The sequence below is a fragment of the Oryzias latipes genome, chromosome 7 (genome assembly GCF_002234675.1).
Source record: "Oryzias latipes chromosome 7, ASM223467v1".
Taxonomy (NCBI): domain Eukaryota; kingdom Metazoa; phylum Chordata; class Actinopteri; order Beloniformes; family Adrianichthyidae; genus Oryzias; species Oryzias latipes.
Window position 1 is genome coordinate 29,989,466 of NC_019865.2, and position 18,080 is coordinate 30,007,545.

General features: G+C 44.0%; 1 protein-coding gene and 2 long non-coding RNA genes across 5 annotated transcripts in view; 1 reads left to right on the plus strand and 2 right to left on the minus strand.

Annotated features, from left to right (window-relative positions):
* The first annotated feature begins 3,161 nt into the window (after positions 1–3,161).
* LOC101157758 (acetyl-coenzyme A synthetase, cytoplasmic) overlaps positions 3,162–18,080 on the plus strand; it is a 34,375-nt gene continuing 19,456 nt past the window's right edge. For all 3 annotated transcript variants that reach the window (XM_011473022.3, XM_004086362.4, XM_004086361.4), the window contains exons 1-5: positions 3,162–3,938; positions 5,838–6,033; positions 6,308–6,399; positions 8,372–8,475; positions 8,551–8,623. In XM_011473022.3, coding sequence (XP_011471324.1) covers positions 3,812–3,938; positions 5,838–6,033; positions 6,308–6,399; positions 8,372–8,475; positions 8,551–8,623 — 592 coding nt within the window. In that variant the 5' untranslated portion in view covers positions 3,162–3,811. The remainder of the gene's footprint in view (positions 3,939–5,837; positions 6,034–6,307; positions 6,400–8,371; positions 8,476–8,550; positions 8,624–18,080) is intronic.
* On the minus strand, positions 9,072–10,009 carry LOC110014713. Its single transcript, XR_002873560.1, has 2 exons — positions 9,903–10,009; positions 9,072–9,364 (listed from the first exon to the last, which is right to left on the minus strand). It is a non-coding gene; the product is annotated as an uncharacterized LOC110014713 (long non-coding RNA).
* On the minus strand, positions 15,769–18,008 carry LOC105355815. Its single transcript, XR_002873559.1, has 2 exons — positions 16,600–18,008; positions 15,769–16,061 (listed from the first exon to the last, which is right to left on the minus strand). It is a non-coding gene; the product is annotated as an uncharacterized LOC105355815 (long non-coding RNA).

Here is an 18,080-nt window from a genome sequence, read left to right on the forward strand (position 1 = left end):
TCAGCTAATCAGCAGCAAGCTGGTCAGGGAGGACTGAAAGACGGGGGGGGTGGCTCCTGAGGACCAGGTTGGACAGCCCTGCACTACACCCCCGTGCAGCCAAGGTTCAAACTGTCTTTCACAGGTCTGGAATTCTCTCCAAGCTACAACTTCTGGTTGAAACACCTGCTTTTACAAAAACACCACAGGAGAATTTTTCACAGGAGAAATAAAGACGTTTAACGACAAAAAAACAAAGATGACAACTTCACAGCACAGGAGTCACACAAGCAGGTATGACGGCACATTTGTGCTGTTATGCAAGTTGACGTAAGCAAAGTTTTTTTAATTAACTATACTTGAATATAAGTGTAGCAAGTATATGATCGATCATGTTGTGTAAGAAGTACACAAACTGAATACTTCTTCAAATTTTAAGATTTTTTTTATTTTCAGCGCTGCGGTAACTTAATCAGGTCCACCTTGGTAGTACCAGGTTGGACCCCCTTTTGCCTTCAGAACTGCCTTAATCCTCAGTGGCACAGATTCAACAAGGTACCGGAAACATTCCTCAGAGAGTTTGGTCCACATTGACATGACGGCATCACACAGTAGCTGCAGATTTGTGGGCTGAACATCCATGATGCCGATCTCCTGTTCCACCACATCCCAGAGGTTCTCTGTTGGGTTGAGATCAGGTGACTGTGGAGACCATTTGAGTCCAGTGAACTCATTGTCATGTTCAAGAAACCAGTCTGACATGATTCCAGCTTTATGACATGGCGTCTTATCCTGCTGGAAGTAGACATCAGAAGATGGTTCACTGTGGTCATTAAGGGATGGACATGGTCAGAAACAATATTCATGAAGGCTGTAGTGTTGGAACCATGCTAAGTTGGTACTAAGTGGGTCCAAAGTGTGCCAAGAAAATATCTCCCACACCATGACACCACCACCACCACCAGCCTGAACAGTTGATAAAAGGCAGGATGGATCCATGCTTTCATGTTGTTGATCCCAAATTCTGACCCTTCAGTCAGAATGTAGCAGCAGAAATGGAGACTCAGACCAGACAATGTTTTTCAAATCTTCTACTGTCCAGTTCTGGTGAGTCTGTGTGAATTGTGGCCTCAGTTTCCTGTTCTTAGCAGACAGGAGTGACACCACGTGTGATCTGCAGCTGTAGACCCTCTGCCTCCAGGTTGGAGGTGTTGTGCGTTCAGAGATGCTCTTCTGCAGACTTCAGTTGGAACCAGTAGTGTTTTGACTTCCTGTTGTCTTTCTACCAGCTGGAACCAGTCATTCTCCTCTGACCTCTGGCATCAACAAGGCATTTTTGCCCACATAACTGCTGCTCACTGGATACCATCTCTTTTTCTGACCATTTTCTGTAAAATTTAGAGAAGTTTGTGGGTGAAAATCCCAGTAGATCAGCAGATTCTGAAATCCTCAGACCAGCCTGTCTGGCACCAACAACCATGCCACATTCAAAGTCACTTCAATCACCTTTCACCTCCATTCTGATGCTCGGTTTGAACTGCAGCAGATCATCCTGACCATGTCTGCACGTCTAAATGCATTGAGTTGCTGCCATGTGATTGGCTGATAAGGATTTTGCAGTAACCTACAGGTGGACAGGTATGCCTGATGAAGTGAGTGTATATAAAAGGTATACTTGTAGTACACTTAAGTAGAGTACTTTTTGCTGAGGGCAGCTTTAAAAGAGCAATTTTGTGGAAGTGCTAATAATGGTGCCAAACTTCACACAACAGAAATCCATGTTCATGTGCGGACACACATTAGGTCTAGAAAACCATGTGTTTTATGTTTTTATGTTTAAAACTATTATCACAACTAGGTCTTTGTATTGACTCTTTATAGATTGTTAAAATCTATAAAGAGCAGAGCGCAGTTAGAGCTGGGAGCCTGTTGAAATTGTGTTCGGTTGGTGGATAAGGTAAAAATAATAATTGGGAGGGTCAACCCACCATCCAATAAAAGAAACACACTAGAGTATGCATGCATTTACCCCCCCCCCCCCCCCCCCCCCCTCCTGTCACACAATCACACCTATAGGGGCAATTTAGAGAAACCAATAAAGCCTGTTTTTGGAATCTGGGAGGAAACCAGAGTTTCTAGAGAAAACTCACACAACACACAAACTCCACACAGAAATGTCTCATCTGAATTCAAACTGGAGTCTTCTTCACTGTGAAGAAAAGGCACTGACCACTGCACCAGCATGCAGCCCACCAGGAAATGGGATGACATATCCAGAAACACAAACAGAAGCAAGGAAAAGCTTTGATTTTGAAAAGACTCACGTTAGGACAAACAACAAACCGTCAAAAACCTTCAAAAAATCATTTTCCTCTTTGTCAAAGAACACTAATAATAATGAAAAGACTGAAATGTATTTATTTAAATGGCAGGACGTCCATTTTCTTTGTTTCATGTTGAAACATTAGAATATTTTTTAAAACAAGAACTATCACTTTTCTCTATTCGATTCCTGAAGATTTAGTTTCTCAAGCCATCGAAAGGCTGATATTTTTCTCAATGTTATGCAGAAATGTAATTTTTATATAAAAGTCTTCTATTTCTAAAATGATAGAGAATACCAATACCAGCTACCAATAATTCATCTGTAACCCTTGTGCTATCCTAGGCACGTTAACATTGGGAGTTGGGTAATCTAGACCCACTAGTGCTCTGAACCTTTTTTCTTCATCTATTTGTGATCTTCACTGGTGTCCATGGATTACATGAAATCTTTCCACCTTTATCATGGTAGGAATAACACGTCAAAGTAAGGGTGGGGTCATCTAAGATAGCATAAGGCTTATGTAACAAATTGTGAAATGTAAGAAAAAAGAACGAATGATGGATCGATTGATGAAAAAACTAAGAAAATCATCAAGAGTTAAGAGTTTTTAGATAAACGTTCCCGCGTGAATCTGTTTTAACTTTATGAGTTTCGTCGTTTGTTTAAAGCTGCAACAAACAGTTTACTTTCGGTTGTTTAATCTAACAATAAAAAACGTGTCCTACAGCTCTCCTACAGGACTCTGTTCAAAATCACCATGGCAACTGCCGTACTTCGTCGAGAAATGGCGTACGTCGAATGCATCTCAACAGGAAGTGAAGCTGGATCGCGGCTGTGATTGGCTGCCGCTCAGGGTCAGGGAGAGTTGAACGGAGCATGCTCGCTGTTGGCAGGAAGAAAGGACGGGAAACTGTCATCATTGGGTCAAGGATAATTTTTTTACCTCTCGCTTCGCTATAGCCATCAAAACGGACTTCCCGTTAAAAGAACGGTTCGATATCTAAATGAAATTTACCGCCTAGGTAAACCCCAAAGTTTCGGTTTTTAACCGATGCGCGCGCGTTTGCTTCTTTTGGCTAACTTAGCCTGCTAGCTTCCCCCGCCGTTGACGGTCGCGCAGAAGTGACCAGCCACAGAGCACGCTGATTGTGCGTGTTGTTCCGCAGGGGCTCACGCTTCAGAAGTTGTGTTTCAAACGGAGAAGTCTGAATGAAACTGTTGGCTAGCCTAGCAAGAACCATATTTTATCTCGTGTTATATCTTGTGTTTGTGCCAACTCGGAAAGGAGCAGCAAGCACGGCGGACAGCTCCAGTCCTGCAGGAGGAATCAGTCCCCCCCCGTCCCTCCGCGGCTGCACAGATTCATGCTCGCTCCTGCGGCGGAAGGATCCGTGCGTCAGCGTCGTGCCCGCGTCCATGCAGCGGCTCCTGCCACTGCTGTTCATTCATTGATCTCTATTGTAGCTCAGCGCGCGCGCGCCTCTCTGCTCCCCCGCGGCTTTCATCATGATTCCCGATCATGTCCCGGAGGAGAACGTCTACTACGGGTCCGGAGACCTGAAGAAGGAGTCCCACGTCCCCAGCTTTGACAAATACAAGGAGCTCTACATGAAGTCCATCGACAACCCCGATGGTAAGTGGGCACGCGGGGCTCAACAAATGTTGTGCTTTCAGAGTGAGTGACGTGGTTGGAAAGCCGCCAAAAAATACAGCAACGGTTGAGACGGATCCAGATCAGCCCGGACCTGCTGTGGATTCAGGTGACTGATCCGCTCAGCCAGGGGTTTGTCAGCTGGATGAGGCAGCAGGGCAGGGACAGCGTGCAGCCCGGCGGGTCTTGAGCACGTGCACACATTTGTTTATCTGTGCTGATGAGGCAAGCAGCCTTTCAGGTTCTTCAGAGAAAACCTCTGAGCTGTTTTCCACTGAAGAATCTGAGGCTTCTCTCTGACATCTAATGTTAATTCATGAATGATAGTGTCATTTTCCGAACGCAGTGATCATTCTGTAGAACAACGCTCAGCCTGGTGCTTTATATACTTCTTTGTCTGCTTGATATTTGAGCTGATCCCTCTTTCTCCTTAAGACCCACTCCCTTTAAAAAACTATTCTAAAACTGGCTTCCTATTCACAGATTCTGATTCGCGAGGGCCCAAAAAAACATTCCACTACATTTTTTTTCACACTAAGACCACCTAAGACTGGGTCCTGTTCAAAAACCACAGGACCTGGACTGCTCCTACCTGGATGAAATTATGATTTAGACAGTAAACAATGCAATAAACACAGTTTCTGATTTGTGAAAATTACAAACTGAATGATTTTATGTAGTTGATGCATTAAAAATGCTTAATATATCTTTGTGCATCAGTCTGCCCATTGTTCTGTATTGTACAGGACAGGACCTGGACTGAGGTAGACTCGGTGCGTAAAATGCGATAAATTGATCCTATTTCCCATTTTCACAGATCAGATAATGGTTTCACGAATCAGAAACTGTGTTTAATGTATTCCTTACCATCTAAATCATAATTTAATCCAGGTTTGAGCAGTCCAGGTCCAGTGGTTTTTGAGCAGGACCCGGTCCTAGGTGGTCTTAGTGTGACAAATCCAGTGGAATGTTGGTTCTTCAGTGGCCTCACGAATCAGATGCTGTGAATCGGAAGCCAACTTTAGTGTCACCATTAAGAAGTTTTTTTTTTTAACACGTTCCTGCAGCATTTTTCTGATGATGGAGGACGTAGGATTTTTTTCTTTATTCAAATCGATGTAAATCAAGAACAGAAGAAAAAATGCTCTTTAAAAAAAAAAGAGCATTTTTGTGACGTAGAAAATACGCCCAGGCTCCGCTCCATTCTGATGCTTCCACTGTCATTAATCAACAGTTTTGTTGCCCCGGTGATGCTTGGTTTGCAGAGAGGAGAGTGTAAAGAGATGGATGATGGGAAGTGGGGGTGGCCTTACTCCACATCAACAGTCCTGTGATAAACTCCTGCCGCTCTTCAGAAACTATGTCCTAGAAAACGACACAGGATTTTAAACCTAGGCTAAAAACAGCATCATCATAATTCAAAGACCACTGGGAACACTTTGAAAGTAGATCAAAAGATGATCAGAGTGGGACTTGAATGCTTTTTAAAGAAAAAGTTTTTTCCTCTTGTGTATGTTTTTAATTTGTTTGCATGTAACAGACCAAGAGCCTGTCAATCAAAGTTTATGGTGATGGTGTCTTGTTCAGTATCCAGTTGGTTCGATCGGATATCCGTCACACAGTTTAGTGTTTATGAGGAGGTTGGATTGTGATTTTCAGAAGTTCTCATGTGAGGTCAAAGGCTGATGAAGGACTTTCTCAGTCTTTGACATGAGCAGTCTGTGTAAACCGCCTCATTCACTGATCTGAATGCTGCTGTTATGAATATGCAAAGCTTAGAAAAGTCAAACGCTGAACGTGCACTAGTTGTTTTTGGATGCCTGTTTTCAAAGACATGCCGTGAGGTTTTGTTCCCGCCTAAACTCTGCCCCCGCCTCGCAGAGTTCTGGGGTGTCATCGCTAAAGACTTCTTCTGGAAGAGCAAACCCACTGGTCCGTTCCTGAGCTACAACTTCGACGTGACTAAAGGAGAAATCTTTATCAAGTGTATGGAAGGAGCCTCCACAAACATTTGCTACAACCTCCTTGACCGCAACGTGCACGAGAGGAAACTGGGGGATAGAATTGCGTTCTTCTGGTTAGTATAAAGTCCTGAGTTTTCCTCACTTTAAAGTTCGATTCCCTTCAAGCTGTTTAAAAAGATGAGAAATAATTGAATGTCATTTCTTCTGTGATTTAAAATTCACATCACTGAACCATCACCAACCTTTTCCGTTCCCTTTGTTAAACCTGAACGCTCCGATGCAGAAAGATGTGTTCATGAACACTTTGTGTGGGGAAGGAAACGTATCTCATCGTTTGACTCCCTGACGTGAGCGATGAGCTCAGAAGCTTTTTCATGATTGTTTCAGGGAGGGCAACGAGCCGGGCGATGAATCCGTCGTGACTTACAGAGAGCTCCTGCAGAGGGTCTGTCGGTTCGCCAACGTCCTCCGGTCGCAGGGTAAGTTATGGCCTCCTCCTCCGGCCAAGTCATTCACTAAGTGCACTAACGCCTCACTACAGTCAATCCAGCTCCAGTCTTCTCTGTCTCAGTCACTTTGTTAGTAAATGGAAGAGCTTCTTTAAAGAAAAGCAAACATTAACCTGGGCGCCATGTTTACATAGGAGTGCTGAGCGGTCAGTTTTACTCCTTGGGAACAGCAGTCTACTGCCCCGCTTGACTTTTAGAGCTGCTACCCAATGTCATGGCAACGAACCATGTTGCATTTGCTGCTGTAAGTAGAAAGTATATTGGTTTGTTTGCATTGCTCAGAGCAGAAACATGTAAAAGACCCACTGAAAGCTGAAGGGTCAGGAAGTTTTGGAGATTACAAAAGCAGAGGATGAGGACACGAAGAAGACTCTGTTTGACTAGATCGGAAAACCCCATGAGGGCCTCCAAACCCACAAAGTTCCTGATATCTTCAGAAAAAATAGCCCTGCAGGAGCAGGACCAAGCTAAGTTATCTAGAAAACTTGCTCCTCTGGAAAACTGCTTCAGGAACTTAGTTCAGTACGTTCTGGAAGTGAACATTGGATGTGGCAGAGTTCTCATTGGAGTTGGTGACTGGTTGAGGGCCACGGACTCTGTACTGATGTTAACATGGATAACTAAGACAAGTACCAACTAAAAGTTTCTATTTTGTCTTTTGTTGTTGAAGAATTGTATTTGTTACTTCAACCAAATGAAAGAAATGCTTTTAGCAATGCTTCTTTGTCATAGTCATCTTTTAGAGATCCGTTTTATTTTCATCATGACACACAGACTAAACCGATCTGAGTTGAACTCCAGGTCTGGTAACTCTTTTGGCATTCAAGCGCACTGATCACTTCCAAAGATTACAACAGATCCACGAAAGCTCAGAAATTCCAGAAACCTCTGCAGCCGTTGAAATCACACGTTTCATCACGGCCAAACTGTGTCAAGAGGAAATGATTTCAGCTGTATATTGCATCACATTATGAAGAAATCCTCTTTGAGAAGAGGTGAAACATCTTCAATAATAATTAGAGAAAAACCAAGCTGACTGCATTGTTTTTACCTTCTACTTCTATGGAATCGACCTGGACGAATGGGAGTCTGCATGGACAATATGGAAAAAATACATTTTCTTGGTCAATTTCTGCCTTTGTAACCAACTCTGGACTAGGGCTGCACGATATGAGGAAAACTTGCGATATGCGATATTAGTGATCAATATTGCGATAACGATAAATTTGCGGTAAATAAACAAATAGAAAAATAAACAAAAACATCATTCCCATTTCATTGCAACAGTTTAAAAATTATACTCCAAATGACCCTCATCGACATGGGGGACAAACGTCAGGGTGGCTAACCCTGGTCCTCAAGAGCCTCAACCCTGTCTGTTTTCCAATTCTCCCTAGACTGCTCGATAATGATAACCAAAATCAGGTGTGTTCAGTCAATCAGGATGTGAAATCACTTGAGTCAGCCAATCAACAGCAAGCTGGTTAAGGAGAGCTGGAAAACAGGCAGGGTTGAGGCTCTTCAGGACCAGGGTTAACATAATAGGCCTCCATCTGATTGGTCAACAATGGGAAGGCGTCCATCTGATTGGTCAAAGCATAAAGGGATTTATTTGATGTGTTAAATGCTTCAAGCTGCTAGAAGATTGTTTTAACACATTTTGGGTTTGCGATTTATTGCGATATTCGCCGTCTTTTGCCATATGCATATTGCAGAGCTGGATATTGCGATAACGATAAATTTGCGGTATATTGTGCAGGCCTACTCTGGACATTACTTTTGTTTTCTGGTCTGCACTGGAAGGGGTGTGTTTGTGTCCGCTGGTACCTTGTGGTGGATGTTGAACATGGGGGAGAGTTAACTACACTAAAGTGTGTGCCACTCATCTCAGTTGTTAGAGCTTAACAGTGGCAGTTTTCTTATCTGATTTTCATCTTTCCAGGTGTGAAGAAGGGCGATCGTGTGTCCATATACATGCCTATGGTGATTGAGCTGGTGGTCGCCATGTTGGCCTGTGTTCGCATTGGCGCTGTTCACTCCATAGTGGTAAGTGTGATATTGTAGTGTATGTGCTCAGTCCTGTGTTTGTGAAGGGAACAGCTAATGAAAGTCTGTTTGTAGTTTGCAGGGTTCTCAGCTGAATCTCTGTGTGAAAGGATCATGGACAGCCAGTGTTTGCTGCTCATTACTGCAGGTCAGCTTCAGCCTTCAAAGCTGGTGGCTCATCACAGTGTTGACTGATGTCACTTCCTGTTGGTTAATCTTAACTGCCTGCACTTTTGATGTTAAAATGTGGCCATTAGTGGATATCTAACATTAACCAGTAATCAGAAAGAGTTGGAAGGATTAAGTGTATGTGGCTAAAACAGACGAAATCTAAACTACACGCGATCGCTGTCAGCAGCAGACATTGTGTTCTTGCCAATAAAAAGTCATTGTATCTGCTGCCAGTTAGCAGTCATCGTCCCCACTAATAGTGAGCAGTCATCGTCTCCTCTGACAGCGGACAGTCGCCGTCTCCTCTGTCAGCGGACAGTCGTCGTCTCCTCTGTGTAGCGCTTTCTTAGCTTGCTCTGACCTACAGAAGATTTGTTCGACTCATGGAGCCCAGAGTGTGTGGATAGAAAACGCAACACAGGGATAAAGCAATCAATTGACTGTATTTAAACAAAGAAAACAAATAACAAAACAATAATTTTAGACACTGTAGAAAGGAGTGTCCAGGGATCCACAAGGATATTTTTCAGTCTTTGGTGTTCAAAGTTCCTTTTTCCTTTGGGTATGGCGTCTTTTGCGAAGTTCCTTTTTCCTAGGTTCGTAAATCAAGTTTTTCATTGAGAGTTCGTGGGTAGCTCGCCATGCACCATTCCTATATGGTGCAGATCAAAAAGTTCTTCCAATAAGGATAGAAGTGGGGGTGGAAAAAAAACCTGACCTAAACAAGGTCAAACAAATGATAGATTAGACACATTATTTACAACACATACTATTTACAAGACATTATTATTTACAACACATACTATTTACAACAAGTACAGTAGTCAACTGTATGTCATTGTAAGAAAAATAATCAAATAAGGTCCTAACAAAATTCGTAGGAACCTTTCAAATTCTAGGCCTATAAATTAATGGGTTTCAATGGGTTCCAATGGTTTCAAAAATAAAGTGCACTTTTAATCATTTAGCTTTAGCATTCATCAATTCAGTATAAATCAGGAGAAAAAACAATAATGATATTAATGAATGAATTCAAAACCAAAATGGCCGACCAAAACGGAAACAAGTTGAAAAGTCCTAAAACGGACAAAAAACTGAAAATTATTAACTGAAATATTTCCAATTTCAAGAGAAAAAAAAAAGACTGATCAAAAATCTGTATGTTGTAGCCACACTAGCATGGCATTTCTGTGAGGTAGAAAGCCTTTGAAATACTGATGTACTGCTATGTGTGTGACCCGATCGCATAAACTCACCGAAGAGTAGTTAGTTCAAGGTGTGGTTGTTCGAAGAACTAGTCCAGTAAGATGTTACAGAGTTTTGTTTCAAGTTTAGATAGCCGACAGCTATAGGAGATGCAGCCAGCCACAGCAGATCAGCAACAGCCAGAGCATGGATGACAGGAAGTGGCTATGTGACCCGGATGTTAATATAGGGAACTGGCCCCACCAAAATAAGAGCGCTCAGGTGTTTCAAATCTGGTAATGCAAGTGGGGCACTGATCCGGGTTACACGCTCCCCCCCTTGTTCACATGTACGTCCCTGTACATGGTTTGTCTTGTGAAATTCCTGAAGGGCGAATAAAAATGCAGAGCTCAAACCTTGCAGAAGTGTTTGGATGCTTTTCAGAAGTGGTTTCCCAGGATGTGCATATTGAAGGCGATCTGGTTGGGTTCTGGTCCGTAGTGTCCGCCTGAGAGTTGGCTGTTCAGGACTGAGAGGTTCGGACACAGATGGTGAGGGGGGTTCGGCATGGGGTTCGAGTTGAGGTATGGGATCCACAGTCTGTGTAATGGCATCTGGTATCCCAACAGGGTCAATTGGTTCTGATTGAGGCTCTGGTTTCATAATTTCCACAGCCAGTGGTTCTTCTTTGGGTTTTGTCACTTCCTCTTCTGTGTTGGTCGGTACAATTGATTCAGGTGACAGTGCGGCAACAGCAGGTATTGAGACAGCGGGTGACTCGACAGCTTTTAAGTTTTCAGCAGGTAAGGTTGTTTCTGGTGGCTCAATCCCGACATCTGGTTGCTGGATGGCAGGTGTGTCTAGAGTTGTGGAGCTTACTGGTTCAGATGAGACTTGAATGTACACATCATCGTCCGGAAGGTCTTCCTCGATGGTAGGTGTAGGTGCAGATACAGAGGGTGTTCTGGTACGCTGCTTGGGGAGTTTCCCTTGAGGTGAGGGTAGGAATCCACAAGGCAGTAATAGATCCCTGTGTAAGGTACGAAGGGGTTTGGGCTGGTTTTCCGGTCGGACTGTGTAAACAGGGAGGTTTTCTGCTCTCCTTACAACGATGTATACCGTTGACTCCCACTTGTCAGCCAATTTGTGTTTACCCCTCTGGCGCACATTTCTGACGAAGACCCTCTCTCCGATGTCCAGATCTGCAGTCACAACATGTTGGTCAAAGCGGGTTTTGTTGCGTTGCATGATTTTAGCTGCGTTCTCAATTGCTAATCGTTGATTTTCATCCAGGTGTGATCTCAGCTCCTGGACATACTCCCTGTAGGAGGGTGATCGGGCCTCCTTCAGGGGCAAGCCAAAAGCCAAGTCCACAGGCAACCGAGGTTGACGGCCAAACATCAGTTCGTAGGGAGAGAATCCTGTAACGTCATTTTTGGTACAATTGTATGCATGGACAAGGGGCTTAACAAATTCTTTCCAGTGTTGTTTCTCTTGTGTGGACAAGGTTCCGAGCATGTCTAACAGTGTCCGGTTGAACCTTTCCACTGGGTTGCCTCTTGGGTGATAGGGCGTTGTTCTTATTTTATGAATTCCTGCCTGTGAAGAAACTGGATTTTCTAGAAAGGACTGTATTAAAATTTAGTTCGTAACCCCGTCAGTTTCTTGCACACAGAAATAATGAATAATGACTCAGAGACAAAACTTAGCTTTTGTGGAGGTTTTACTTCGTCCAAACACGAAGGGGACAGACATGAACATGGTACATTCAAAGTCCGAACCAAAGAGTTCAGGGATGGGCATTGGTATAAAAACCCTGCATTTGCATATTCAGAAGATCGTCCAATGGACCTCGTGTGAAAATCACGCCCACAGGTTACTGCTGGAGAGAAGCTTCAAGGCTAAAGTGAAGATAAGTCTGAGGCCTGCTCAGAAAAGAGGGAGTATGGGAAGAAACTGTTAGAACAATAGTTTGGCTGTGCTTTCTTCAAATGTAATATAATTTTGAGATGACAATACATGCTCAGTGAATTAAGTTTAAACCATTAGTGTAATAAAAGTTAAAGGCAGTTTCTAACTATTCTTCACATCTGGATTCACTTTTGGTGAGGCCTCTACTGGCATAGGCCACCACTCTGTTCTTCCCCTCATGCTCCTGATAAAGGACTGCACCCAGGCCGGTGGAACATGCATCTGTGTGGAGCAGATAGGGCTTTTGGGGGTCCGCAAATGCCAGGACAGGATCAGAGGTGAGCTTCTGGATGATGGTGTCGAAGGCTTGTTGACACTCTACCGTCCAACGACCCCCAAATGGTTCTTTTGGATTGTGGTATTCTTGTTTCTTGATCAGGGGTTTCTGTTTCTTTTGAGAAGGTGGGTATCCTGCAGTGAGGTCATGCAACGGCTTAACAATAAAGGAATAACCTTTCACGAATCTCCTGTAGTAACCAGCGAAACCAAGGAAAGAATGTAGCTCCTTTAGGGTTTTGGGTACTGGCCAGCTGGTGAGTGCTGAAATTTTTTCTGGGTCTGTTCTTACGCCGTCTTGGGAAACTATATGACCCAGATATTTGACAGAGGTCTGGAAGAAGATGCATTTATCAATTGAGAGTTTAAGACCATACTCCTTTAGCTTGTTTAAAACTCTCATCAATCTCTCTTCATGTTCTTCGAGGGTTGGAGCAAAAACAATAATATCGTCAATGAAAACAAGTACCTCCCTCAGGTTCAGTTCCCCCATGCACTTTTCCATCAGGCGTTGAAATGTGCTTGGGGCGTTGGTAATACCTTGGGGCATGCGATTGAATTCCCAGAACCCGAGGGGGCACACGAAAGCTGTTTTTTCCTTGTCCTCTTCTTCCATCTCTATCTGGTAATACCCAGACTTTAGATCCAAGACAGTGAACCATTTGGACCCAGAGAGGGCAGTGAATGTGTCCTCCAACTTTGGCAGAGCATATGCATCCTTTATGGTTTGTGAATTTAGTTTTCTGTAGTCGATACAGAGGCGAACACCTCCATCCTTCTTACGCACAACAACAATTGGAGATGCAAATGGTGAGGTGGATTCTCTGATAATTCCGGATCCTAGCAGATCTTGTAAATGGTTTCTGACGCTATCCACATCTTGGGGGTGAATTGGTCTGGGTCTCTGCTTAAACGGCGTTGGATCAGAAAGTTTGATCTTGTGTTTTACCTTTTCAGTTTTTCCAAAGTCGAAATCATGTCTTGAGAAGACTTCAGGGATGCTGTTGAGTTTGTTAATTATTCGTTGTCGCCATTCTGGGCTTATAGGCGAGTCTTTGAAGTTGTATTGTGAAGTTGGTTCTGTTATTGGTCCAGTGCTCTGCTCTTTTGAAATGACATGCTGATAGTTGCTGGCTTCAGCTATTGTGACATCTGCAGGAAGTTGGATGGTATGGCTGGACTCATTGCTTACCACAACAGGCAGGTGACATGGCCGGTGTTGTGGCAAGTTAACGAGACAGCTTTTAACTATGAGCCCACCGGGTAAAGAGCCAGACTGGGGATGCTCAAGGAGAACAGTTTTTTCGCCTTGCAACCCTTTGACCAGATGTCCATCCAGAACTGTGGTTTGACCTGCCTGGATGATGTGTGGCTGCCCTGACATTAGTGTGACAGAGGCAGTCTGGGCTTCTTTACTGTGGTTGAAACGGTGTTGGAGGATCTTGTAGACAGCAACATAACCAGGTGCAGTTGACTGAGATTTGTCTTCTTTCTTTACATGCTTTGAGTAAGCAACATCAAGGGTGTTGGTACCAACAAGGATCTGTTGTGGGGACTGGTTGTGATCTGGTACAACCAATGCCAGTGAGTATACATTAATGGCAGAACCAAAAAGGTCAGGTGGGAAAGTCAAATTTAATTCGATGTACCCCAAGTATGGTACAGCTTGTCCATTTGCTCCTTCAATCTCCAATATGTCAGTGATAGGATAAATTTCAAGGTCTGAAAGGTAAGTGTTGTAGAATGAGTGAGGGACAGTGGTCACTTGTGATCCAGAATCAAGAAGACAGTTAAACAGTTGTCCATTTATTTCAATCTGACCAGTACTTTTGGCTCCAATAAGACCTCTTGGCAGGTGTGGCATCCTCTTCTTGGGACTTTTGTTGTGAGCAGCTCCTGAGTGTCCCACCACAGGAGCAGAGTTTAGTTTAAATGCTTGTATTTGACATCCCATGCCTCTTGTTTTTGACGTAGGCACTTTTTCTTCTGCTGGACCAGAATTGGATTGGATCGGTTAATGCAGGTGGAGGAGACATGACCATCTTCACCACAGTTGAAGCAGTACCATGGCTTTGGCCTGTTGGCGGGTGGTGTTACAGGATTGCTGGGTTTGTGTTGACGCGTTGTGAGTTGGGAGTCAGATGTGGATTTTCTGGATAGGAGCTGTGACATCTGTTGCTGAAGTTTCTTTATTTGTAGCTTCATCTCCTTCAGCTCTTCATTTGCATGAGTGCTGTGGTCACAGGAACAAGTGCTCTGCGACTGTATGGTGACTCTCTGTTTGGATGTGCCAATATGTTGCTTCATGAGAGACTCTTTGGCAGTCTGTCGGTCTTCTTCTGTTCGAAGTTGGAGCAGCAACTCAGGGAATGGTGGAGGGTTGTCCTTGCGTTGCTCCAGTTGTAGCTTGGTTATTAAAGCATTGTCCCAACAGCCACGACAGAACTGCTTCAGGAGATGTTTGTCCACTTCATTTGCTGAAATTCCACCCTGTCTGACAACAGAGCAGATGGTGTGTTGCAGTCTTTGAAGGTATGAGGAAGACCTTTCACCAGAGTTTTGAAGGGTGTTCAGGAACTGGGCAAATAACTCTTCCCCGTCTTGGACCGTTCCAAAGGCTGAGTCAAGCACACTCAAGAAAACAGAGGGCAATGCGTCTGGGTTCAGACCTTTTACCACATCAGCAGCAGGTGACATCAAGCTCTCTATGATTCTCCGAGTGACACTGAGTGCTGAAAGAGTAGGATCTGCAAGGAGAAGATTTATTTGAGATCGCCAGGATTCATAGTCCACTTCATTACCTGGTTTTGGACTTCTTCCAGAGAAGGAGCGAAGACGCAGCGAAGTGGCTGTGAGGTCTGCGTTTTTGACGACATGCTCAACAATAACCTTCTGGACTGCTGATGGGTTTAATTGATTTGTTGACAAGGAGATGTGTTGTGATGTTCTACTTTGATGAGGGCGTGGCCCCTGCAGACCAGCATTTAAAGTGGGTAAAGGTGGGGAGGATGCTGGCATTGACCGGGCTGATGCACCATCCTCTTCCTCTTCCTCTTCCTCCTCAGTATTGAGTGTGGTTCTGGAGTAGCTTTTGAGAGTTGTACCTGCTGCATCCAGGTGCTGGCCGATCTGGGTCATCACTGTTCTTAGAACCTCTTCAAAACTGCAGCCGCTCCGGTCTGCGAGTCTTTTTAATTCGACTAGGTAATCAGGGGGTTGACTGCTGCTGTCCACTGTGGCGGTGCACTCTGAGGCTAACGCGGTCACATGGCACACAAGGTTAGTAGTAGCTGAAGTGTAAGTGTATGGTAGCAATGGTTTTAAGGCAGAAAACGCGGCTGTGTCTGTAAACTCTGCGACCAGGTTTTTATCAAAAGAACTATTGGGATCATTAACGTAAAAAGTGCGATTTAATTTTCCATAAGTACGCAACCAATCAAGCACCTCATCATGTAATGTGGTTGCGGTGCCCGAGATTACAACAGAAACAGAAACGTCAACACCAGATTGAGTTATAAAATCCATGGTGTAGGGAAAAAAAAAAGAGAAAACAGAAAAATTGATATCCACACACTCAAGCTCCTAGCTAGCTCGCCACTTGTAGCGCTTTCTTAGCTTGCTCTGACCTACAGAAGATTTGTTCGACTCATGGAGCCCAGAGTGTGTGGATAGAAAACGCAACACAGGGATAAAGCAATCAATTGACTGTATTTAAACAAAGAAAACAAATAACAAAACAATAATTTTAGACACTGTAGAAAGGAGTGTCCAGGGATCCACAAGGATATTTTTCAGTCTTTGGTGTTCAAAGTTCCTTTTTCCTTTGGGTATGGCGTCTTTTGCGAAGTTCCTTTTTCCTAGGTTCGTAAATCAAGTTTTTCATTGAGAGTTCGTGGGTAGCTCGCCATGCACCATTCCTATATGGTGCAGATCAAAAAGTTCTTCCAATAAGGATAGAAGTGGGGGTGGAAAAAAAACCTGACCTAAACAAGGTCAAACAAATGATAGATTAGACACATTATTTACAACACATACTATTTACAAGACATTATTATTTACAACACATACTATTTACAACAAGTACAGTAGTCAACTGTATGTCATTGTAAGAAAAATAATCAAATAAGGTCCTAACAAAATTCGTAGGAACCTTTCAAATTCTAGGCCTATAAATTAATGGGTTTCAATGGGTTCCAATGGTTTCAAAAATAAAGTGCACTTTTAATCATTTAGCTTTAGCATTCATCAATTCAGTATAAATCAGGAGAAAAAACAATAATGATATTAATGAATGAATTCAAAACCAAAATGGCCGACTAAAACGGAAACAAGTTGAAAAGTCCTAAAACGGACAAAAAACTGAAAATTATTAACTGAAATATTTCCAATTTCAAGAGAAAAAAAAAAGACTGATCAAAAATCTGTATGTTGTAGCCACACTAGCATGGCATTTCTATGAGGTAGAAAGCCTTTGAAATACTGATGTACTGCTATGTGTGTGACCCGATCGCATAAACTCACCGAAGAGTAGTTAGTTCAAGGTGTGGTTGTTCGAAGAACTAGTCCAGTAAGATGTTACAGAGTTTTGTTTCAAGTTTAGATAGCCGACAGCTATAGGAGATGCAGCCAGCCACAGCAGATCAGCAACAGCCAGAGCATGGATGACAGGAAGTGGCTATGTGACCCGGATGTTAATATAGGGAACTGGCCCCACCAAAATAAGAGCGCTCAGGTGTTTCAAATCTGGTAATGCAAGTGGGGCACTGATCCGGGTTACATCTGTCAGCGGACAGTCGCCGTCTCCTCTGTCAATTGACAGTCGCCGTCTCCTCTGTCAGCGGACAGTCGCCGTCTCCTCTGTCAGCGGACAGTCGCCGTCTCCTCTGTCAGCGGACAGTCGCCGTCTCCTCTGTCAGCGGACAGTCGCCGTCTCCTCTGTCAGCGGACAGTCGCCGTCTCCTCTGTCAGCGGACAGTCGCCGTCTCCTCTGTCAGAGGACAGTCGCCGTCTCCTCTGTCAGAGGACAGTCGCCGTCTCCTCTGTCAGTTGACAGTCGCCGTATCCTCTGTCAGCGGACAGTCGCCGTCTCCTCTGTCAGAGGACAGTCGCCGTCTCCTCTGTCAGAGGACAGTCGCCGTCTCCTCTGTCAGCGGACAGTCGCCGTCTCCTCTGTCAGCGGACAGTCGCCGTCTCCTCTGTCAGCGGACAGTCGCCGTCTCCTCTGTCAGCGGACAGTCGCCGTCTCCTCTGTCAGCGGACAGTCGCCGTCTCCTCTGTCAGCGGACAGTCGCCGTCTCCTCTGTCAGCGGACAGTCGCCGTCTCCTCTGTCAGAGGACAGTCGCCGTCTCCTCTGTCAGTTGACAGTCGCCGTCTCCTCTGTCAGTTGACAGTCGCCGTCTCCTCTGTCAGCGGACAGTCGCCGTCTCCTCTGTCAGCGGACAGTCGCCGTCTCCTCTGTCACCCCTCTTTGAAAGCTTGTGAATGTGATTAGCGGAGTGGTTGTGGCTGCTAGTCGTCCATGTCTTCTCTGATGGATTAGATAGTGGATTAAAATGTCCAAGTTAATCAGGCCATTCAAACACTCATCTCTTTCATTCATGTAACGTCTCTGAAGTGATTCATGGAGGCATTGACAGGACTCTTCATATACACTGGTATATAAACCTGTTATTGCTTAATCCACACAAACAAAGAAACATTTGAGTCACCTTGCTGGCCACAGTGTTCTGTTTTCAGAGTTTGCACAGCTGTTTTGTTTGAACCAGTAGTTGTAATGTGTGATTTATTTTGTTTTGTTTCTCAATAAAATGTTAAAATCATCTTATCCCATTAAAGTTGGAGTGAAATGACGCAATATGAAGGCATTGGGATTATTAGGTTTAGTGTTTTTTGTCTCTTAAAAGTAATGTTTTGTTGTCGAAAGGTCAAGTGACAGTCATCTTTAGTCTGTTTTTCTGACCAAAAGAAACATTTATTCACTGTAATGGCCATGTGTTTTTTT